This window comes from Chaetura pelagica, unplaced genomic scaffold, assembly GCF_000747805.2.
Source record: "Chaetura pelagica isolate M959 unplaced genomic scaffold, ChaPel_1.0 scaffold31, whole genome shotgun sequence".
Lineage (NCBI taxonomy): Eukaryota > Metazoa > Chordata > Aves > Apodiformes > Apodidae > Chaetura > Chaetura pelagica.
In genome coordinates, this window is record NW_009952481.1 from 3,424,649 (window position 1) to 3,449,457 (window position 24,809).

At 38.2% G+C, this 24,809-nt stretch overlaps 2 protein-coding genes across 2 annotated transcripts in view; one reads left to right on the top strand and one right to left on the bottom strand.

Moving 5' to 3' along the window:
- Positions 1–10,803: 10,803 nt before the first annotated feature.
- On the bottom strand, positions 10,804–23,635 carry SUB1 (SUB1 homolog (S. cerevisiae)). The gene is made up of 4 exons (XM_010008739.1): positions 23,564–23,635; positions 21,755–21,874; positions 16,511–16,619; positions 10,804–11,136 (listed from the first exon to the last, which is right to left on the bottom strand). Exons 1-4 carry the CDS (start codon positions 23,633–23,635, stop codon positions 11,057–11,059), a joined length of 381 nt encoding a protein of 126 aa, XP_010007041.1. The 3' UTR covers positions 10,804–11,056.
- A 941-nt stretch (positions 23,636–24,576) lies between these two features.
- ZFR (zinc finger RNA binding protein) overlaps positions 24,577–24,809 on the top strand; it is a 55,601-nt gene continuing 55,368 nt past the window's right edge. Inside the window, 1 exon segment of the mRNA XM_010008770.1 lies at positions 24,577–24,677. Within this exon segment, the coding sequence (XP_010007072.1) occupies positions 24,577–24,677 (101 nt within the window).

Sequence of the window (24,809 nt, forward strand, 5' to 3'; positions counted from 1 at the left end):
AAGAGTAGGAATTAGACATGTCTTGTCATAGATACTGAGATCTATTTCTCTCCATCTTTGCACCTAATGAACTCATAAAACTAAAAAATATATCGCTGTTTATTACATCTTAAGAAGATGGACAAATTTATTTTTTTTCATCATTTTATTGGTCAAATGAGAACAAATTATCATGTACACTTCACCATTTTTCAGTGCAAGGTGTTTGGGTTTTTTTTTTGCTTCTTCCTTCCCCACTCAAAACAGCAACATCAATTATATGGAAAAATCTGTATTTTGGTTTTTTTTCTAATTACTTGGGATGAGACCAAGTTTGTAAGTGGAAGCAAATTTTGCATATAAGTTGTAAGCTCTGAAAAACAACTTATAACGAGAATGTTGACACAAATTTAAATAGAGTGACATGAATGACGCCAATATAATGTAGTCAAAACATGTGGGAAATAAAGTATTTTGTTCCAGAAGGAGATGAAATTCCCCAGAAGGATATGAAATTCCCAAGTCAGAATAAAGTATATGTCTGGTATTTACTGGATTCTACCACACATAACAAGTTTGCTAAACATACAAGGGCTTTGGGGAGTATAGGATTCAATGCCAATTCAAACCCTCTTCATCTTGGATACATTTGAGACAAAGGGATTCACAAGCCACAGGGGCAAACTTCTTCCTTTCCTCTAGAAACTCAAGTGGGATTCACCCCAAGTGAATAGTAGCAATAGATAATATATTCTCCTAGCAGAAAGCATTCAAAAGTCCACATAAAATCCAAAATATTATAAACCGTTTAAAATTATTTACGGTATAGTAACCATGCAGCATGGGAAGGAAAACAATATACCAGAAATGGAAGAGCATGGGAGTTTACACATCCTTTGCAGGTCAGCAGAGGTAGTTTCAATGTTGACACAAAGCAGAGCCTGAAATGAGCTATGACCATGTTATTCTTTATTAGTTGTTAAGCACTGATATTGTATTCAGTTCTTTGCCAGAAAGCCCTTGTCCTAATGGATTTACAGTTGCAGGCCCTCTGCCATTCATTCCAGCCAACTCTTAAGTCCTCTCAAACTCCTCATGTCAAGACGAATAAAGAGATCTGCCAACACAAATCCAACGACTGTGCAAAAAAACCACAGAGAAGACATTATACAAGGCTAGAAATACAGAAACAGTTAATTGCATTTTTACAAATCACTTACTGTGGGAAATGCAGAAAAAGGAAATGTTTAAGTGTGATGGGAATGGGAAGAGATAGATTAGTAAAATAATGGATTAGTCCTCTCTTGAGGACAAGAAACCTGGCACAGAGTAGAGAACTGCAAAGATGCTCTAGGCAGCGTCCTTCATAGAGCAGAAACAGGAAGGAATAACCATGAAAAGCAAGAGGAGCTAGAGGGGATACAAATTAATTCTTGTGCCAGACAGGTGCAAAGAGAGCAAACAGAAAAAAAACCAACAACAAACAAACCAGAAAAACCTTACGACTTGCTTTTATTAAAAAGAGTTGCTCCTCTGCTTTTCATCCTTGCTGCCCTCAACTGCACAGTCTCACCCTTATTGCTAACACAGGCACCCATCTGATTAGCGAGGAGTCACCTTCTCTCCAAAAGAAAATTACATTATTATTCCTGCGGAGTTGTTTTTCTGCCAAGTTAGCCACCTGAAGAGCAAGGGAGAGAGGAATGGGACGGTACCTTTTCTGCATCAGTGAGCTATTTGATTGGTTTAACAAACTTCCCCCACAGATGCAGCCCTAATCTGCACACAAAAGCTCTTCAGCTTTGCTGGGGGGCTCCATGACACAAAAACTGCTTCCCTCACCTCTCTGATAGATCCATGCCTGAATGTAATCACAACTGTACTTCAAAAGTCTTATTATTAAATATCACTTTGTTCTTACCTGTTTCAGCAGGTAGCAGCATCATTCTCATGAGCACTAAAATGGGGGAAATTACTAGGAAAATTGGCCTTGGTATGCTGCTAGCAACATGGGTTTCAAAGAACAATTCACAAATACAAACACTTTCAGACTCTTGGTACTAATTAACAAATCTCACGTTGTCAGAAATCAGCTTCCCATCAGCACATTTTAAGTAGGAATGGCCAATTGGTCTCTGAGATGTTAATTTGTAAAATAACGGTGACACCTAGTGGCTGGCTGCACCACGCACATCTCTGCGAGTCTCGCAAACATGTCTGTGTGCCTCCAGCATTATTTCTTACTCTTTAGAGCCAAGTTGGAGCCTCTCATGTATCAGCAAAACACTAGCCAATTAAGTCAACAAATGGAACTGACACCATGAAGTGTCTCCTGAGGGCTGAAGACAACAGTTCTCTAACATCCCTACTCTCATTACTTTGAAAACAATTACTCAAATCCCTGTCCCACTGAAGCCAAAGTATTGACCAAAGGTTCACATGACAAGAGGTAGAGGAAAGCACTCCACAGATGTTTTATTTCCAAGTGCTTCAAGTGCCTCAGCACTACTGGCAGCCAGCAGTACAGAGAACTCAAACAAGCTTTATTCAAAACTATTCGCCATCATAACCCAATACTCTCTCAGAGCTGACTTTTTCCACAAGAGTCCTCCTCCATAAAACATGGAGGTTGACCTCTGAAGACTATCATGCCTAGGAGGTTTAGAAATACTTCCCAGCTGAAGGATTCCAATCCAATAATGTATTATTATTATAGGCCACACACATGTAGATTCACAGGTCTTCTACAACCAATACTTGGAATGACCTTTCTACTCAAAGAAACATAGAACATTTGGTTATAAAATACCTTTAAGATCATCAAGTCCAATTGTCAGGCCAGCACTGCCAAGCCCACCACTAAACCATGTCCCAAACACCATACCTACATGTCTTTTAAACACCTCCAGGGACAGTGACATCACCAGTTCCTTGGTCAGACTATTCCAGGGCCTGACAACCCTTTTGGTGAAGAAGTATTTCCTAATATCCAACCTTGAGGCCACTTCCTTTTGTTCTGTTGCTTGTTACTTGGGAGAAGAGACAAACCCCCACCTGGCTACAACGTCCTTTCAGGCAGTTGAAAGGAGCGATAAAGATTTCCCCTCAATCTCCTTTTCTTCAGATTAAACCACCTCAGCTCCCTCAGATGCTTCATGTTCTCCAGACGGGTGTTCTCCACACCCTTCACCAACTTTTTTGTCCTACTGTGCAACATCCAAGAAATCCAAGTGCATGGACTGAGATTTAGTATCTGTAGCCACTGAATTATTAAAATAAGTCATCACTATAGGGTTAGCTAAGCACATATTTAAGTGATAACTTAAATTAGACAGTCGTGCAAAACTCTACAACTATTTTCTATGCTTATTCCATCCAAACAGCTGGACAAATAGACGTCACTAGTGTACAATTTACTTCTAGGCTGAGCGTAACATGTCCCTTACCTTGCAGCAGCTGATGCCGGGCAGAGGGTCCCTCAGCCTCGACGAGGAGCCTTGGAGATGTCCCTGCTCTCAGGGCAGATGCCGCCGTTCCAGAGTCCCTGGGCTCGGGGAGGCTCCAGGCATTTATAGTGTAAAGCGAGGGGCCTGTAGTTGAATTCCACCCTTGGTTTTTGTGCACATGTGCAGCTGTGCCAATTTTAGTTTTGTCTAATTCCGGCTCCGGCAAGCGCTGCTATCTCTTGATAAGATGTGTCCGAGGTTCCCTGGTCCCTGAGAAGATGCGGGAGAGCATGGTTCTCACGGTGTGCAGGGCAGGGCTGGCACCACTCAGGGCTGCATGTCCGTCAGGCCTGAACCAAATCCATCACAGCACCATTTACAAACTTATAGCCCACGCATACTTTGCAATAACCTATACTGAATTATTACCTAAGTACTGTTGCCAGCACAGAACTTGCATTTAGTAGCCACTTACATAGATATTTGTCTGAACACATTTTAGAGAAAATGGAAGCTATTTAAAAGTAATTATTTACATTCATCCAGAAAAAGCAATAACCTCACTTCTCTGAAATACTTCATATACTGTTGAAGATTTACCAACAGGCTGTCAAACTATTTTATTGGAAGGTTTTTAGTTCAGATATTCTATACTTTCAATGTGAAAAGCAGTGATATTAGTTATTGCACTTCTTTACAACTTCCATACACATCACATTCAAAAGATCCAAAATGAAAAAGATCTGCTTGGCAATGAACAGTATGACCTTACCTTGCACTAGGACTCCCATCCTAAATGTCATATGGATCAATGATGCCTATGGAAGTACAGGAGACTTAAGCAGAAATGTAACCAGACATAAAATATAACTGAAAATTACCTCAACTATGTATAAATTACAGAATTACAAACTTCTTGAGCATATTCTAATCTCAATCCAATGGAAGGCAAAGTTTAAAGGTATACATCCATCCAAATTTGACTTCAATAGACTTAATACATCAAAAAGTCAGTCGTGCCCATCATAAATATAGTAAAATGCTAATATGAAGGCTTTGAGGCAACATTGATCTCGAGCAGATTACACTCATTGCTTAAAGCACACAGCAGCCTGCGTCCGTGATCTTCCACACAAGAAGTTAATAGGTCTCTGCCTTCAGCCAAGGATGTGATCTCCAACTGTGGAAGCCTCAAAAGTTGTCACAAGGCTCCAGAGAAATTTACTTATTCAGTTACAATGAATGCTTCCAAGTGTCAAAAGCAAAACCAAAAACACTTTAAAACTATATATTGGTACAGATTGAATTAGCTTTAAAAAAATCTGTGGCTTTAAACGTGTTTATTTACATAAAATAAATAAATAAATACAAACAATTGCAGGACATGTCCTAAAGAAGTTAATAAAACAACTCATTTCTTGACCTGTACATTTCTCTCTCCTCACCTTTCCATGTGGCATATCACAAGCTTGCAGTTTTAGAGTCCTGGCAAGACACTTTTCCTTCTTTTAAACAGGTGCTCGGAATACAGAACAGTCTCAGCCAGAAAACAACCTAGGAATCTAACAAAACCTAGTGAGAAATGTATCCAAGCATGACTTTGCAAGTCCATTTTCAAAAGTTACAACCAAAGTATGTTAAAAATAAGGAGTTAAAAACTTATTTCAGGAAAAAAATCATTTCAGTTTCCTGCAAAACAGTGCCACAAAATTAAAATACCAAGACATCATCAAATTCATGTAAGTGGTAAAAATACCTAATTATTTATTTACAACATAACATCCCCAAAACCCAAATTGCTTGTTACCAAACGTTTTTAACAGCTTTAATGTTCTCCACAGTTCACTACAAATTGTTTTGATAGACAAAAGGCACATTACTATGAAATAGTAACAGAACAGATGCTGTGTGAAAAAGAGAAAGATGTAAATTTTCCCTATAGTCTCAAAGGAGTAACTCAGAGTAAATAAAGCGACTAGTTCTCCTGCTGCCATAGCAGGACTATGCAACATATACTGCCAAATCTCAAATAGAAAAAAAAAATAAAATAAAAATGTAGGGCATACATAGGGACAAGCATACTGCACAGTAATGGTTAAAAATTTTTTTTGAGCAGACAGGAGGGGAGTCTTTACATCACCAAAAATGCTACTCATGGTACTTCAGGAACTTCTCAGGTTAACCAAGTAACAATTTTCTTTCCATTAATCAAACTATTGCAATTAAAAATATCCTTGCTTATGGCAAGCAGACACCCTGTTGATAACTCTATTTTGCCCCAGGAAATGTCTCTCTGTAGTATTTTCCAGGGTGTTAATACTCCCTTCAGGGGAAAAAGCATTTGTCTAGTACTTTCACTGCACACTATATGAAGCAAGTTACTTCTTTTGGGAAGTATGCATAGTGGCAAGAGTAATCCAACTATTCTAAGTATATATACTTTATCATAATGCTAAGGAAACAAAATAGACATATGATCATTAATTGGCCTGTGTTAGCAATAGCAGCTGTATCTGTGAACTATCATTAGTATTCAATCATTAAGACATTCCTTGTCTTGTGATAACATGTGTAGCCAGAGACACTTGTATTCCAAGAGATGTATGGATGCTTCCAGTCAGAATTCAAATATTAGAGTAAATGCTAAGGGAGTTGCAGATGACAAAGGGATGACAAATGGAAAGCAAAGGAAACTGCAGAGATTCAAATATTACATAAAAGCAATGTCACAAATAGACCATGACATTTTATTTCAATAAGCCACCTTAACTTCCAAGTTTCAGGTCATGCCGATCTCAATTTTGTTCTTACTATACATCATCATTTGTCTCTCCCTCAGATATATTGTATGATGATAGCTTACAGAACAACTTAGGTCTTCCTATTTCTAAGATGAAATGGGCTGTATTTTCCACAGCCTGAAAATTATTGTGACACATTGACCTGTTAGGGAAAACATAAAACATTTAAACTCTTAAGCTGGGAAACAGTTCTTCTCTATGGTAACAACCCAAGAAACAGTTACATAAAATCTTACCATGTCTTCACTTCAACAGTTTTTATCCAGCTTCTGCCCATGTGAACTGAAAATTAACACGAGTCTACTAGGTATACTGGGCAGGGAGGCACAAAATGTTCTTATTTATCCCCATCAAAAAAACCTAGAAATTTCTAAAAACAGTCTGTTAATTCCCACCAACTTTTGTAGTTTTACAGCAAGCTCTGTTCATCTTTGAGAGTCCACCTCCTTCCGAAGGATAACAATTTTAAAAACATGACAGCTCAATCCAACCTCAGTTTCTACCTCATTTGCCAAAATGAAGAGGGAGCACAACAAAAACGAAATTAAGCAGATTTTTTAAAAGTTGAAACACTTTTGCTAAACAAAGTGCAATATGAAGGGAACAGCTGTCACCACATTCTCAGCTTTTAAGTTATCCCCATGACTAACAGCACGTTGCTCTGCTCACAAGACAACATGATTTAAACTTCTCTAAGCCAAGGACCATTTATTTCTGTTCTTCAGCAGGTGTCTTCACACTTTTATGTAAAAATATGAAGCTGAGAGCAGGGGACATACAAGCTTGATCCACAACAGGAAAGACATGGCCTGTCACATTTGTCTTCCACACATAGTCACCAGAGCATAGTCAAAGGCAAATCCTATCAGGATGCAGATGGCAGTAAATAGGTAGAACATGATGACGTTCCAGCAACCCCAAACTCCAGTTCTTCCCTTTGAGCCACATTCATTTGTTTCTGCAGCTCTAATAATCAAAATTACTTAAAGAAAAATGTTAAGTTTGAGGCTACAGTCAGTTAATCCACTTCCTACAAAACAGTCACAGCAAGCATGTGAAAAACAAGTATCCTTCCTACCAAAGCCTATACTGACGTAACTGACCAACGATAATAAACACATGGGTAAAAAGCTTTTTTTCTAATCTATGGTTACATTTATTGCCAGATCAAAATGAATCTCCACCAAAAAAGACAGCCAGCCATTTTCTTAGCAGTAGGTGACTTAGCAGGCACTTCCCTTCAGTGTGAGGTTTCAAGGTGTGTTTATCTGCAGTTTCCTCATTTACAAGACACTTGTTCTTCTATTACCGTCAAAAACTTCTGTCCCCTCCAGATACACATTAAATCCCCCAACCAAAAGCATGGACATGAGTGAGTTTTCAAATTTCTAAATTACAACAGTTGCGAAAAACAAACAGCAGTTTCCATAATAATTTAAGAAAATAGAAGTTCTAGTGCAGCTAAATTTCTATTAAAAATAACACTATGTCAACAGAAATCTCCATTTATTTCCAAGTGTTCAAATTGTTACTACACATATGCCATTTAACTTTTTTATTGAACATCAAGGTAATTACAGTTGAAGAGCTCTTATTTCCAGTGGCTTCTCTGCAGGATATACCACCAGAACAAAACAACAAACATTCCACATGGTTAACAATATGACATTTGAGTTACCAGAATTACAGTAGTTGATTTTTTTTTGCTAACAAATCACATAAGTATGTAAGTGGGGTATTTCCTTTAACAGAAATATCTAACTTAGTACTGCATTGGTTTAATTTCAATATGAATATTTCTACGTAAGAGCAACATCATAACATGACAGTTTATCACACGTACGGTACTTTGGCAACTCTTAACTGTGCTGTATTTTTTCTCCTAAGCTCCACAGTAGGTTTAATTTTTAAAACATATTGCTAATATGCCCCACATAAACATCAAGAATCAAATACATTTTTCTTTCTTTTGCTACTTCAATGGGAAACGGAGCAGTGTCTTCATCTCATATTACACAGCCTTTTCAAACACACATAGCTTTCTTCCCTAGACACTTCTACATGTACCCTATCACTTTGTCTGCAAGAAAATAATCTTAATTCAAAAAGTTTGAATTTTCTTCTGAAATAAGACTATATCCATAAACAATCACATGACAAATCACTACCAACTATTTATTTCAAAGTAATATTAAATGTGTCAATTATTTTTTTTCAAGTAACAAGTACAGTCATCTGAGGTGCAATTAATTCCCTCACAATTCAATTCATCCTATTTTGAGTTCATTTGTAAAACTGACTGGTTTCTTTAATTACCTTTTTATGTAAGAAAAAGGTAAAACATAAAATATTTTATCCTTAGAGGCAGATGGGTTATGTCTGTTTAAAAGTAATTTTCCAAGTGATATAAACTGCCCCAAGTTTTAATAAGAAAAATTGAATGAACAGCTCCAGTAAGTACCACCAGAATTTCAGCAAAAGGGTTATCTACAATAGGAACCATAGTTCTTGGGTAACAAATACTAATTTATTTGGACATCTCTAGTATCATTTTCCACAAAAGAACTAATTACTATATTAAACCTTTTTCTCTTACTCCTCCCAAATGAATTAAATCCCCACTTTCTTGAACAGAATTACATTGTACTCTGATACACAACTGCCACCCAGTGACCTACTATGACAGTTATCTAAGTGAGAAAAATGTTCCCTCTAATATAATTATTAATTTTAAAGCAACCACATGGAAGTTTTGAGGTAAGATGGGTGATGTAAAAACTGGCTGCAAAATTTCAGATGTGATGGAAAAATATCCTATACACCTGCTGCAAATAAAAAACACCTAGCACCTGTCAACAGTGATCTGAAGCAATTTATTTCATTCACTCATCTTTGAAATTTTAGCAGGCATTTTATATTTATTTTATTTGGTCCAAATATCTCTACACACCTTTAAATCACTCAAAAAAGAATGCTGTGCACAAAAATGCATCTGCTCCCACAAAACATCTCTTCACTTTTTTATCCACTCTCAAGCGATTCTTAAAAACCCAAATTTCCTGAGCTATACAAAATGAGATCTTAACTTTATTTGTAATATATGAACAATGGGTAAGTTAAGAAGCAGGTGGAGGTATCTGATACAAGATTTAAATGAAATAGTATCTATTTAATTTGATTAAGTCACCTTTCCTCATCCTTAAACACACTTTTGTATTGAATTATAAACTTTGCAGCACAGGGACAGTCTGTGTATGGCACTTCCATGCATGTCTGCAATATAAATAATTATATAAAGATATTCCAAAATTAAACACATAGTAAATCCTGTTTATCTATATAAAATTCAAAAAAATACATTGTTTGACACCAAATGGGAAACTTGCAGCCAAACCAATTAAGCTGCATGTTCACTACGTAGTCCTGAAATGTCTATTTTCATTAGGTTGTTTCACCTTCCTTCAATTAACTGATCAGCTGGCCAGCTAACTGTGTCAGCCAACCTTGATCTTTCAGCATTTTCTGTACCCGTGTGCTCCTTTCTCCTCCAAGTTCTACTCAAACATTATGTTCTCCCTTCTTCTTTGCATTCTTTGTGACGCCTACCACAAAGCCTGGAAACTGGGGCAGCCTCTAGCTTCATATGCCTTACACATGATAAAAATCTCTCTTACCAGAATAGTACAATCGTTGATAAGGGAAGTCATGAGCCACCAAGTGCCAGCACTCCACTATAAGTGCCAAGTATGTTCTGCACAAAAGAAAACAACTGTGTGCATGCGAGCCATGCACAGCAAGGCAGGTTAGGTGGTTTGGGCAGGCTGTGTGGACAGCACAGAACCACAACAGCCAGAAATTTGGGCTGAAGCCATTTTAACCCTGCTTGACTGTTTAACTTGTGTTACAGCCTAGTTTAAGCACAATTTACACAATACTCTCAATCAAACAAAAGCCATACAAAGACAGGTTAACTGTTCTTCTCTATAAAGTAACTTGTAGTATGTGTTCAAGAATTAATTTAATGCAAAGGTTGCAAAGGGTACCTAACAATCACATTTGGAGCTTTTAAATACTATCTTACTCTGAGGTATATGTCTATTATGGTAAAAGTTTATGCATCACATTTTAAAACCTAGGATTAAGAAAAAAGGCTAGCAGTATTTCTTAAGTAGAGCAAGCTACAGAAAAAAATGGGAAGAAACAGCATGTGGCTTGTGTTCAAGTGTTACTGTTTAGCATAACACTTCATGCAAGTAATGCAAAAGTGTCTATATACTCAGGACTGTTTACATCTGAATAAATAAGAGTAAATTAGCAAATACAGTCTTTAAAATTATCTACAAAAATGTGTTTTACCAAGTATCCACCATTTGTACCAAGTCTTAAAGCAGAAAGCTGTCAGGGCAATACCAAAGAGTATGAAACAAAAGAAAAAAATTAAATTGAGAATGGAGACATTTTAAGAAATCTCCTCAGAAAACAAATTCATATTAACTAAACTGAAACTGTAACAAAGATTAAAGCTAGTAGGTGGCCTTATCAGAAAACAACTTCAATCAAAAGCCCATGAACAAGTATGCTTTACATAGTACTTGAATTGTTTATTTTACACCATGAGGTGAAAGCAACACATTTTCTTTTAGTAAAGTATACACAAATAGCCTCACTCAGAATACACTTTTAATGCACATAAAAAAAGTATTCATCTTACAAATCGTTTTGCAATCCAAATATACAATAGCTTGGAAAACAATATTTTAGAAAACAAAAGCCAATGTAAAAAGACCGCTTAAAACAACTAAAATGATAAAAGTTTCTGTATGGCTGTCTTTACAGTTTTCTTACTGCATCATCAATATCAGAAATCTGTTCCTTCAGCTGGTTCCATTGTTCTGGATTTAAAGAAATACCTGAAATGCATTAAAAATAAACACTTAAGATAAAAAAAATTGCAGTGCAGGATCTTGCATCATTACTATCAAGGCTGGTTGCATAAACAGTCTATAATCATAAATTTCATCAGGACCTCAACCTTCCCTGGGCCTGCAGGCCAACAGGAAAGCATCTGACCAGCAAATTGTTACCCCTGTCAGCATGATTGCTTCAAAGGGGGCCCATCTTAAATGCTTCTATGTGAACACAAGGACCACAGGCAATAAGCAGGAGGAATCTGCAGATGTGTACATGCCTGCAGAGCTATGTTATCGGTATCACGGAGACATGGGGGGATGGCTCCTCCAACTGGAGTGTGGGGATGGTTGGGTATAAGCTCTTTACGCAAGACAGACAGGGCAGAAGAGGAGGGGTTGTTGCCCTCTGTATCAGTGACTAGCTGGAGTCTGTGGAGCTCTGCCAGGGGATATAAGAGGACTCAACTGAAAACTTATGGGTCGGGGTTAAAGGGAAGACAGGGGTAGGAGATGTCGTAGTGGGGGTCTGCTACAGGCTACCAGACCAGGACCGCCAAGAGGATGAGGCCCTCTACAGGCAGAAAGAAGCAGCTTCTCATTCACAGGCCCTGGTCCTCCTGGGGCATTTAAATGACCCAGATATTCCTTGGAGGGATAACACAACAAAACCCCAGCAATCCAGGAAGTTCCTGCAGTGCATTGATGACAACTTCCACTTCCAAATGGTAGAGGAACCAACAAGAAAAGGTGCTTTGCTGGACCTTATTCTCACCAACAGAGCTAGAGTCAGGCTGGTTGGTGATGTAAGATTTAATGGGAGACTAGGCTGCAGCGACCTTGACAGGGTTGATTTCAGGGTCAGTAGGGCAGCGAGGAAGCAGCAAAGCAAGCTCACTATCCTTGACGTCAAGAGAGCAGATTTTGGTCTCTTCAAGGATCTGCTTGGTAGGGTACTGTGAGACAAAGCCCTGGAGAGAAAAGGAGCCCAAGAAAGCTGGTCCATATTCAAGGATCACCTCCTCCATGCATAGAAGCAATGTGTCCCAACAAAGAGGAAGGCAGGTGGGAGTGCCAGGAGGTCTGTATGGACGAGTAAGGAGCTTCTGGACACAGTTAAATGTAAAAACAAGGTTTACAGAGAGTGGAAGCAGGGACAGGTATCCTGGGGGGAGGAACAGACAAGCTGTCAGAGAAGCAAGGGATCAGGTAAGGAAAGCCAAAGCACAGATAGAATGGGACCTGGCAGGGATGTTAAGAACAAGAAAAGTTTCTACAGCTATGTCAGCAATAAGAGGAAGACAAGGGAAACTGTGGGCCCATTTCAGAAGGAAACTGGAAACCGGTCCATGCAGGACGTAAAGAAGGCTGAGGTAATCAATGACTACTTTGCCTATCTTCAATGGCAAAGGCTCTGGTCGTACTATCCAAGTTAGAGACAGCAAAGGCATGGACTGAGAAAAGCAAGATCTCCCCACTGTAGGAGAAGAGCAGGTTTGCAACCATCTGAAAGACATGAAGGTGCACAAGTCTATGGAACCTGACAGGATTCATCCACAACTTCTGAAGGAACTGGCCAACGAAGCTGCTAAGCCTCTGTCCATCATATTTTAAAAGTCTTCGCAGTCTGGAGTAATCCCAGGTGAAACGTAACTCCCATTTTCAAGAAGGGAGCAGAGGAAGACCCAGGCAACTACAGGCCAATCAGTCTCACCTCTGTGCCCGGAAAGATCATGGAGCAGATCCTTCTGAAGGCTCTACTAAGGCAAGTGAAAAACAAAGGGGTGAATGGTGCAAGCCAACATGACTTCAACCAAGAGCAAATCATGCCTGAATAATTTGGTGACCTTCTACAATGCAGTCATGGAACTGATGGACAAAGGAACAGCAACCAACGTCATCTACCTGGACCTGTGCAAAGCCTTCGACACTGTTCTGCACAACATCCCAGTATCAAAACTGGAGCAGTACAGATCTAATGGATGGACCACTCGCTGGATAAGGAACTGGCTCAATATCCAGATGGAGACGAGTGACAAGTGGTGTTCCCCAAGGGTCGGTACTGGGACTGGTGCTGTTTAACATCTTCTTTGGCAACATGGGCAGATGAACCAAGTGCAGCCTCAGCAAGCTGGTTGACAACATCAAGGTGAGTGATGAGGTTGACATGGAGAGAAGGGATACCATTCAGGTGGACCCAGAAAGGCTTGAGAAGTGAACTTGTGCAAACTGCTTGGAATTCAACCAGGCCAAGTGCAAAATCCTGCACGTGGTCAAGGCAATCCAAAGCACAAATACAGGCTGGGTGGTGAATCAATCAAAAACAGTCCAGAGTGATGGGAGTGATGGTGGACAGGAATCTCAACATGAGCTGGCAATGCGCACTTGCAGCCCAGAAAACCACCGTGTCCTGGGCTGCGTCAGAAGAAGTGTGGCTAGCAGGTCAAGGGAGGTAATTCCCCCTCTCTACTCCGCTCTCATGAGACCACACCTGAAGTACTGTGTCCAGCTCGGGAGCTCCCAACATAAGGATGTGGAGCTCATGGAAGAAGTCCAGAGAAGGGCCATGAAAATCATCCAAGGGCTGGAGCACCTCTCCTACAAGGACAGCCTGAGAGCTAGGGCTGTTCAGCCTGGAGAAGGCTCCAGGGAGACCTTATAGCAGCCTTCCAGTGCCTAAAGGGGCTACAGAAAAGCTGGAGAGGGACTTTTTACAAGGGCTTGTAGTGAGAGGACAAGGGGTAACGGATCAAAACTGAAAGAGGGGAGATTTAGGTTAGACATTAGGAGAAGCTTCTTTAGTGTGAGGGTGAGACACTGGAACAGATTGCCCAGGGAGGATGCTGAAGCCCCATAGCTAGAAGTGTTCAAGACCAAGCTGGATGGAGCCCTGAGCATGGGAGGAGGTGTCCCTGCCCATGAAGGGGGGCGGGGGGGTTGGACCTAGATGATCTTTAAGGTTCCTTCCAACTATAACTATTCTATGATTCTATGATAACTATTAAATGTTGAGCTACTTCTACAACTATCTCTGTTACAAAGTGCAAGTACATATTTGGAACCCTTCAAGGTAACTTTGGCTTATCTCTAAACAATTTTAAATTACAAAGAAAATTAGTACAGTGTAACAAATTCATTCACAAATGTTAGGCTAAAGACAGGCAGTCTGGCATTGATAGTAGGCAGCATAAAAGCCTTGAGTGAGATGTTGAAAATCATTTATACTCCTGTTGACCCCTAAAAGCCACACCTCTGTGGACTGAATTTCTATGCACTTTTAAAGTGCTATAATTCTCGGTTATGGTTTTTTCCCTCCTGTTCCTTAAAGCACTGTAAAGAAAACATGCTCTAATTAACATATTGGAAGGACTATTCCACTCTCTAGCACTCACAAACAACATGGAAGTTATTTTTTCCACTTGAAGTTCACTACAGTTTCAACTGACATTCAATCAATGATAATTTAGATTCCCACAACTCATCTCCTTAGTTTTAAATTTGTACTTCCTTATCCTCGAGCACAGGCACATGCTTTCTTTGTGCTTGTAGTCTCCTCTTTCTTCCCCTACAATTCCTACTCCAACTCTATTCAAGTACAGACTCACAGGCCTACCTCTCATACTCTCTCCAGCCAGGTACTATTTACCCCCACTCTCCCCCCTCAGTGATCAGACTTCCTTCATTGTTTTCTCTCTATAGGTAGAGCAGAACCTGAAAACAGGTGAAACTTTGAATTCTGTAATTGGGACTCATCACCTTTTTTTTCTTCTACTATCACTGTCTTATCAGAGCACCACCATAATTTTAAGCACTGAGCATTCTGCGTGGAGCTATTCTAAGCATTTCCCCACCGGTTTTTAGACAGCAGGTTTATTTTGAAAACAGTTGGTCAAGTATGCTAACTATTATTAGGGGACTAAATGCCACCAAGATGACCCTGAACCTCACAACAGATAAACTACACGATGTTCAGATCTGCTGTTTGAAACAATTATCAATTTAAACTGCTGGATATTATTTTCAGGTTTTTTATTACACAATTTTAACTGTTCACACCATTTTTAGGATAGCTAGATAAGCATCAATGGAACATTAAACTCACATACTGTCGTTTATTAATTTTATCCTAATAAAATTCAGACTCTTTTGCCACATTGATAAATATTTTTATCTATGTTGTGTACTTTTTGTCAGTTCGTCTATTCATCAAATGTCATTGTAGTTTACCCTCAAACTGCATACACTTATGACTTCCACATGACAACACGGCAGTTTTAAGTTCCTAGAAGATAGGGTCACCTTGAGCAGCAACACATTAAAACAAAAATATTTCCTATACAATACCAGTACTCCTACTCATACAAACCTCATCTTGGTAGTTATTTAAGAAATGCTGAAAACACTTCTCAGGCTTTTCCAATGCCTATTCACTGTGCTGCTCCTGGACATGCTGTAAGAATGTAACAACCCTTGTGCTGATTCTGCATTAAATGTCTTCAATCTCCAGAGCAGAATGTTTCATACTTACCTCTTTCCTTGGCATAACATGAAAACTGATTAAAAGCAGACTTTTCTAAGGCAAGCAACATGACATCAAGCAAAATACCACTAGCTACTCTCATATCCTCATCCTGCAGGTGGTAAAATTCCAAAAACATTCATAGAATCATGGAATAATTTTGGTTGGAAAAGACCTTTAAGATGATCAAGTCTAACTGTTAACATTGCCAAGTCAACCACTAAACCATGTCTACAAAAACCAAAGTATGCCACAAAAAGCAGGTAGAAGAAGGGCAATTAAAGGTACATGGGTTTATGCTGTGCTGCAGATGAGAAGCACAGTACCAAAACTTGAGCACTTGAGATATGTTCTCCTCAATTAAAATCTTGGCATAATTTTTCTCAAAAATTCATCAATGTTACTATTGTTTTTAAACCTAAGATTTGATTAAAACTGAAGGACATAATTGTTTTTAAGAATTTAAAATATTATCACAAATGAGTAAGCTAAATGAAACAGTTTTGGTGAATTTTTAAATAAGAAATCCTGCTATAATGAAAGAAAGAAATCAAGTTGATTAAATTAATGGGGGATGGAGGAAAAGTATGGCTATATTTCTAACTCCCATACCAAATCTGTTTGTATTTGATGCTGTTTTCCACAAATCATGGAGAATCCATTAAGGAAAACAGACTCAGGCCAACAAATCCACTCTGCTTCTGTTTATAATCTACAGATAAAATTAATAATTTGTTAAAATATAAATTATTTTTTTAAAAGGCAGTAGTCAAGTGTAAATATCTGATTGATACACAAATTTGTTCAGAAAACTGCAGACAATGTTTTAATAGAAAATAACATGAAGCAGAACAATACCTTTTCTGCCAGGCTTCATTTCACCTTCTTGATCCATCCAATATTCTCTAATATCAATTAAGACTTTCCCTTTAAAGTCACGAACACTGACATACCTCATTTTGCCAATCTGTCAAAACACATATAAGGGTCTTTCAGGTATTTACATATTACAGCATTCACTTTTCCCAGCAGAATCAGACTCAGGCACGTGACATTGCATACTGCAGCTTATTTTAGACACCAGAGAAACAACTAGATGAAAAACGCCTAATCCACAGTAGTCAGTAGACTAGTAAGTAATGACAATATAAATGGATGAACGACTTCAAATGAGTTGAACATCCACAGCTCAATGCAAAAGTAGCTCTCCTGGAATTAAAATATCTATATTCCTAACAAGCTTACTTCATACAAAAGCCAGATACACTGTTTTCTGAAACAAAATTTTGCCTGTACTGTAACCATCTTTGTTTGCAGCAGTTCTAAATAAACAGGGAAAGGAGAAAGCTCTACTGCCAAAATCTAAGTTTTAGTCCATTCCATATGTACAGAAACCATCTAATACATTCACATGAGAAAACCACAACTGCTAGAGGGGCTTTTGTTTAGAGTATTTTTTCCTCCTCTTTTAAACACAGTAAATACAGGTGGAAATGAAAGGTAAACAACCAACTCTCCCATGCCTGCTTCCAAGTCCTCATGGCACTTCAGTGGAACTGTGGTCAATCTCACTGCACCAGGTGTTCCAATAATTAGCTCATTTCTGCACTCCAGTGGCTTATCTGAATTACAAGGATGCTTTCTTGAGGGAGAGAAGCACACTGACAACTATGTATTATACCACATATTTAGGCTTATTAAAGATCTTTCTCAACTTGTGAAAAACTGTTTACATAAATTAAATGTATAATGTGAATTTCAGAATCAGACATTAGATAATTAAAACATTAAAATACAATTCATGTAGGACATTCTTAGAATTCTATGTGCACCTTCTGGATACACCTTATGAAGAAAGACGACATTACAAAGTAAACCATTTGAAAACATTAACTTTAGTTTTCAAATTCCTTAGTTTATGCATCGTTATATAACTAGGGCCCAAAGACATCCTACTAGCGCTAAACAGAAAGCATGAACAACTAACTCTCCAACTAATATAAACCCCAGATGTTTAAATAATGAAAAAATATAAACAAGAATGCTTTATATTTTCTTAAAGTTGCTTTTCTTCTTATGCAAACCATGCTAAATTAACTCTAAGAATGATTTTAAAACAATTAGGACATCTTTAGATACCATTAGCCTGAAGCCGTTGTTTTCCTACTTCAGAACATCCTTCAAAATCAACTAGACATTATGGTTTCTAAGACACTATTTTTGATTATACTGCAAATTTTAATATTCAACAAGGTATAGTAGTTTAGTTCTTCAGACCAAGCTTGGTACTATGCCCAAATCCATTACCACTGCTGGCAAAGGATATCCTAAATACTCTACATGAACAACATTTCTTGGTTTTACCCCTTCACACTTCAGTGACTTTTAAGGTCACCTCTAAGAACAGCCTCAAGTATAGTACTGTGCAACACCTTTTTTTTCCAGTGCTATCGAAGACTTTTAGTGCCACGTAATGAGGCAAGTAATTACAGATTTGCTGTCGAAAACAAAATCTGATAAAATATAGCATATTACAGCTTCAAATACAGTAAAACGGTTTCAATTTTTAATTTTAAGAATAAAACTATAGATATAAATCTACAGTATGGCAAGGAGGAATAATGTGAAGTTCACATTTACTCCATCAGTAAGTCTACCTTATATGGAAACAGTTCAGTAAGAAAAAGCTGAAATAAAGCTTTACATCACTGTCTAGATTTCGGCTGAATGCTGGCATTAAATTTTAAATATTTAGTTGAACTGTACACAAAATAGTTGCCACTGCTAGAATCTTTAAAGAGGCTTCTAACATATATTTTCAATTAACATCTACAGTTAAAACCCTCAACAAAAATTTGGGTTTAACTATTTAAGTAAATTGATATTTGATATTCAGTTCCTGCAGTTTTGACACAGATTCATTTCTGAACAACTCTTTTCTAAAGCAGCATCTTAGAGTGCTAGAGTAATTCCACTTATCTAGGACATCTTTGTACCTCTCTCTAACACAAACAGTGTTCCAAGCATTGCACTGACTTTAGACAGAATAGGTGCTGCAGTTCAACCTTCACAGATAAGTTCATAGGTTTTTTATTCAGCATTACAGCTCCTTAGATTATACTATTCTATTGAATTTCATAAATCACAAGACAGTAAAAGCATTCTTTCCAGGTTTGTGCTTCTTACAGTAAAATGCACTGAACTGTGTCTCAGTTCCTTCCATGCAACTGACTTCCTGTATGAGCTTCAGCAACCACCTTCTTCACTATTTTTCCTCACATTTCTAGTTTGTCTTGATTAAATTGAATACATAATTTGAAGTAGCAAAAAAAATCCTTCTTTCTAAGCTGATAACTATATGTATAGCTTTAGGAGGAGGACAACAAAGAGTTCTGTAAACAGGGAGATCTGCAACACAGCAAATTGATTGTGAAATGCATCAGTGACCACCTAAGTTTCAGAAGTAATGTGCTAGATCAACCACCTTTCCAGAGCACTATAATTACCTACTTTTAGTAGGCTATGATGTATAAAGACAGTACACTAGGAAACTGAAGAACTTATTTCTCAAGTCAAAAAAAAATTACTTTAAAAGGAAAAAAAAAAAAAAAAGGATGCGTGAGGAGTCAGGACAACACACAACTTTGGAAGTAACAAATGAAACGCCTGATCATGCAAAGCAGTTCCTCTCTGCAGAGTCACTAATACTGTATCCAGGTAGCATTAACAAATCTTATTCAAATCAGGTATACCTAGAAGACATGGCTTGTCAAACTAACCAAAGAACATGATGCAGACCTCACATTGACTTGAAGCCACAGACAGGAATCTAATGTATCAACACTAAACCCTTCCACATTAAAATGACTAATGTTAGTCCTTAGAGCCTCTAGTAACATCACAAATGGGACTAAGATATATTTCCATACCCGAACTGCACCCAAATACTTAAAAAAATTCCGAAGTATGCTAGACTGCCTATAAAACCTAAAAAGGCAAAGACATGTAAATAAATAAAATACACTAGTCTTGATCTCTCACACAGTATTAATTTCCTTCTACTTACATTTATACTATTCTTCAGTTACTTTCCAGAATACTATTACACCAACATTAGCCTCCAATAAAAATAATAACATGTGGATCATTATGAAAATGCTGAATCTTCTGAATAAAGCTGTCACAGTGAGCTCCATATTAAGGAAAGCTATATACTTAAAACACAGCCCGAAGGCACAGAACCATAAGCCTTTAAAAGCTTCACATCCCTTGCTGCCACTCCCACACACACAGTACGGATGCCAAAGAACTTCTGACTATCCTATAAATGTTTTAGAGCCCGATTTCCATCAATTCAAGCCACATTTGTAAGTTACACTGCAAAGTCACTTGCATATCAGAGACGATTTTACTGCCATAGAAAAGCAGAATGGAGAGTTTCTAGTATTACTAATATTCCTACAACAGACAAAACCATACCCCAAACATTTACACACAGTTGCATCTTCTAGCATGCCTTCCTGGGCAGAGGAGATAAGGGAAGTATTCTCAGACCTACTGTGCTATTTCTTCACTGAAACAGTTTGCTGATGCAGCATGAAAATCTCACAGTGCTTCACGTAACACGATAAAGGATCTAAAAAAATTTTTGTTGTTCATTAAAAGGCAGACAGAAACTCAGTTAACACTGATGTTTTAGGTCAATATGATGCTCAATTTTTTTTTGTATTCTACTCAACCCTAGAAAAATTATTTTCTTACCAGACTAACAGAAGTCCTCTACTGTCTGCTTTTAGTAACTTCTGTTATCTTAGGGCAAAAACATTAAAAGAAATCAGAACACACAAATTCTTTCACTTTTATTTGACAAGGTTTGAGGTTTTTTTGTTTTGAATGGGAGGGAGGGGGAGCATTAACAATGTTAACTGCTTTCCCAAAGGCTGGAATTTCTCAACTTACTATAAACATAGCGTAGCATTTATACAGCTTTTTGCGTTCTAACTGCAGTTCACCTTGTTCAGTATAGAAGACAATATTTCATTTTTCCTACGTGGTTCAATGCATGTCCCAGCAGACTGCGACTACATTTTTTTTTTTATGTGCAAGCCCAGATATTGCCTTCAACTGGAGCTCCTGCTCCCAATTATACATGAAGTGGAAAGTGAGAACTGATGCATTAAAAATAACTGCCCTGTATTACAGTATTGGTTAAACAGGTCTTCCCTCTAAAAAAGACCTTTTTTTGCCATAGTACTTTACTCAGGTACAGCCCAAAACCCATTTATTTTGCCTTACTCAGTGTTATGGTCATCTTATCAGGAATCTCTCCCATACCCTTTCACAAACTTAAGAATCAACATCTCTAAGAATGTAAGTTCCTTTCCTGCCACCTAGTTAGAGACACTCAGAAAATCTTGATCCACAACCCTAAACCAGGTAATTATAAGTTATGAATACCCTTACACAACTTCCAGCACACATTACTACTGCCTCAGCTAACCCCAGGAACTGCAATACCCTAAATTCACAAATGCTTGCTACTGAAAAATGTACATTCACTCCACCTTAAAAAGAAGGACAATGTCAAAAATTACAATCTTCTTGGATGTTCACTGAGAAAAACCTGCATCATAAAACAAAGTAACAAGTAAAACTTATTCAAAGATACTATCTCATAATACAGGAGCCAAGCTGCCCTTGACCTACTTAAACAGGAATGAAGAGTCTATACTTTGGTTTCCAAGAACCTTCCTTTCAAGAGCACTGATCAAAAAACATTTCCATGTAGAGACTATCCTGACCTAATATTTACAGTACACCAGTAGTAAGTGCTGTACTTATGGACAAAACTACTAACGAGAGATCTTCCATGTGCAAAGATATGAGGGTTAGATCAACTGCTACAGCTCAGATTATTTTACCTTGCTGAAGCCTGACAACACTTTTTCTGAGCATCACATCTGCATGGCAGCATCGCAATTCCCTTCGGCCAGGTGTCAGGAGAGCACTACACTCTCAAGATATTCAGCACCCTTAATAAAATTTATACTGAATATAATGTAATATGTTAGCTTCACCAGGCTCTAAGAGTCACCAGTTTACCTGAAACATATTCTCGTCTCTGTTACTGCTTTGCTTAGAAGAAGCTGCACCTTTTGAACTTTCACCAGTCTTCTGTTTCTTTACAGGCTTTTCTGGAGCTGCTTGCTTTTTCCGCTTTGCCTTGGAGCCAGAATAAAAAAAAATTAAAAAGCATCATCCACAACTCATTCTGGAAGTTACAAAATAGTTTACATTAGAGATCACAAATTACTACCATGCAGGGTACATTGTCACCTTCCTCTGTGAAGGCAGGAACCAAATACAAAACATTTAGACTGGAATGAAAAATAAATAAATAATCAAATAAGCCTAATGTTTCCAGTGAAGTTTACCATAATACCTTGGCCTTAGAGAGAAGTGAATTAAATTAAAATAAATGTCAAAGACACTACTCTTTCTATACAGTAACACTGCTGGTAAAATAGTTTTAACAAAAAAATTTCAAGTCTGATGGAATTTGCACCTTCCTTTCCACCGAGTGGAACAAAAAACGCAGGACAGCTTACAACTCTTCTAAAAAAAGAAAAAAAGAAATACAAGAGATAGTGAAGAAACAATCTGAGAATCACATCCACCAGAGCAGATTTTGGTTTTATAAATCAGCTTCAAATCACTGCCCATAGCATGATAAATTAAACATTTTCAAAACATTCAGAGGATACCAGGTCTAAATCAGATTATTTGCAGATGCTATGGAGTTACTATTTTTACTAATGGTTATAACAGTAACCATTACCACCTCAAAAAAGAGTAATACACAGATACAAAATATTAAGTCTTACCTACTAGAACCATACTCTGGAGAATGTGTTTTAAAGACAAACAGTTCCAAAAGACGTGGAAGGTTATAACAGAAAAAAAAAAGCACTTTACTGCCCACTAAAGCTGACTGTTAAGACTACATCTTTTCAGCAATACATTTCCCTACCCAAAAAATCACCTCACCACTTTCTCTTATACTCAAATTTGACAGAATGCCTAACATACAAAGTGCAACCAAGTCAGGTGTGAAGCAATTCAGCAGAACAGACTGAGTCTCTTCAAATACTACACTAAAAGATCTGATGCCCGTGTTACTTAAGAGAGATAAATTCACTAGGGTTTTTTCTGGTCTCGTTTACAACAACTAGTACATCCATACAAACTTATGACTTAAATAACTATTAAAAATAAAGGAGAACGCTCAACTTACACACTTAAAATATGCATTAAAATTAATCAATTCAAAGATATTTAGGTTGGTTCAGATTCTAAGTGAGAAACTAGCATATGGTATTAGAATAAATGTAAGAATCTGTAAGAAATAAAGAACATGCAAACAAGATAAGGAAGTGGCACATGTAGAATAGGGCAAATGGAGGATTCTCCTTTAGACAAGTAATGAAGATATCAAAATGGGAGGAGAGGGGGTATGTGGGGTAATTTGTCATCAAAATTAGTCCAAATTCTTGCCACCAGGGGCAGCTTATACAGGAGACCTCTCTCAATTGCCACAAAGCAGACAAATTCCAGGCAGCTTATGGTTAGACAAATCCTATGGAAAACCCTGAAGAGAGCAAAATGGAACTTAAGAAAATAAAAAAGTTTACTGCAAGGTAAAAAGCATCCTATGCAGCCATACCCCAAACATGGGAGGTAGGATTTTTCTTGTTGTTGAGGAGGGTGGGGGTGGGAGAGGGGGTGTTTTAAGTATCTGGTAAATCATAGGTAATCACATGCATGTTGTGACATAATGCTCACCTAATTCCTTAACCACAGCCTGAAATAGAAGAGTTAATACAGTAGTAATAAACTGCATACAATGTTCACCTTTTTGTCAACTTCACTATCTGAATCACTGGCAGATGAGCTTGAAGACACAAGTTCCTTTGACTTAGGCATTCTAGGAAGAGAAAAATAATGTGAGAACACTCAACAAAGAACAAGTCCTGTTACAGCTGGAAAGACATCTTCAAACCTGCTTGGAAAAGCTCATCTTACTCAAAACCCTCCTAAAGACTTGCCTGCCTTTTTTAATAAGCTTCAATACACATGGTAGGTGCAATCTCATACACTCCTCCCTTTTACATCTGTTACTCTTTTTGCTGCAACTGCATTAAATGCAGCGTTTCTGTTTACCAGGAACCTTTTCACCAGTTTCACATATGACAGAAATCATAATGTAAAAAATACAATACTCTCCTCCAGCTGAATTCTTAGTGTGACATTCACAAATTTTAACTGTTATGGCCCCATCAGTCATTATGTGCATTGTCAGACAAGTGGACATTCAACTTTCCTTGAATGCATTCTGCCAGATGTGTTTCTACATCTCTCTAGTATGCAAGCATGTGGTTAGATACAATAGTTGCACTTCTTGCAACAAATAAAGAGTTTCAAAATAAAAATAAGTACCCCAGAGAACTCCTGTGAGAATAAACCACAGCTAGAAATCGCTAGGAGAAGATTAAAGCAGCACACATCAGGAAAGGAAAAGGAATAGCTATGTTTAAAATTGGCAACAAAGTAAACCATGTGCAAAGGAAAAAAAGGAGTCTGAATAATGCTAAACGATTAATGCAGTTCTGAAGCAGGCTAAATTGTGTCGCAATTGGATAGAGCACAAGGGAAGCTTTAACACCGAAAATTAAAAGGGTTATGGGGCCAGCAGACAGAAGCCATGCTGCAGGATGAGGGCAGCTAGAATAGCACAATGCATAACCAAGCACAGCTATGATAAGAGGTGGGGAAGCCAAACAAGAAAAGGCTGATGGGCGGTGGGGGGGAGGTGCGGGCACCATCAGAGGATGACCCCAGGGTCCGCATCAGGATGAAGTGACAATATGGAGGAAGGTGGGGGCGGAAACTGGAGAAAGAAGAAACGGGGGCTGGCAGAGGCCCATAGGGAGAGGCCGGCAGAGCGTGAGCAGGCACCGAAGCACCGGTACGAGCGCGGAGGGAGGAGAACGCCAGGCAAGGACGAGCTAGGATCACCAGGTAGGCGGATCCCAGCCGCCATTTTCCTCCCCTCATCCCCCTTTTCCACGGCTCGTGTTGCCCCCCCCGGGGGGCCGGC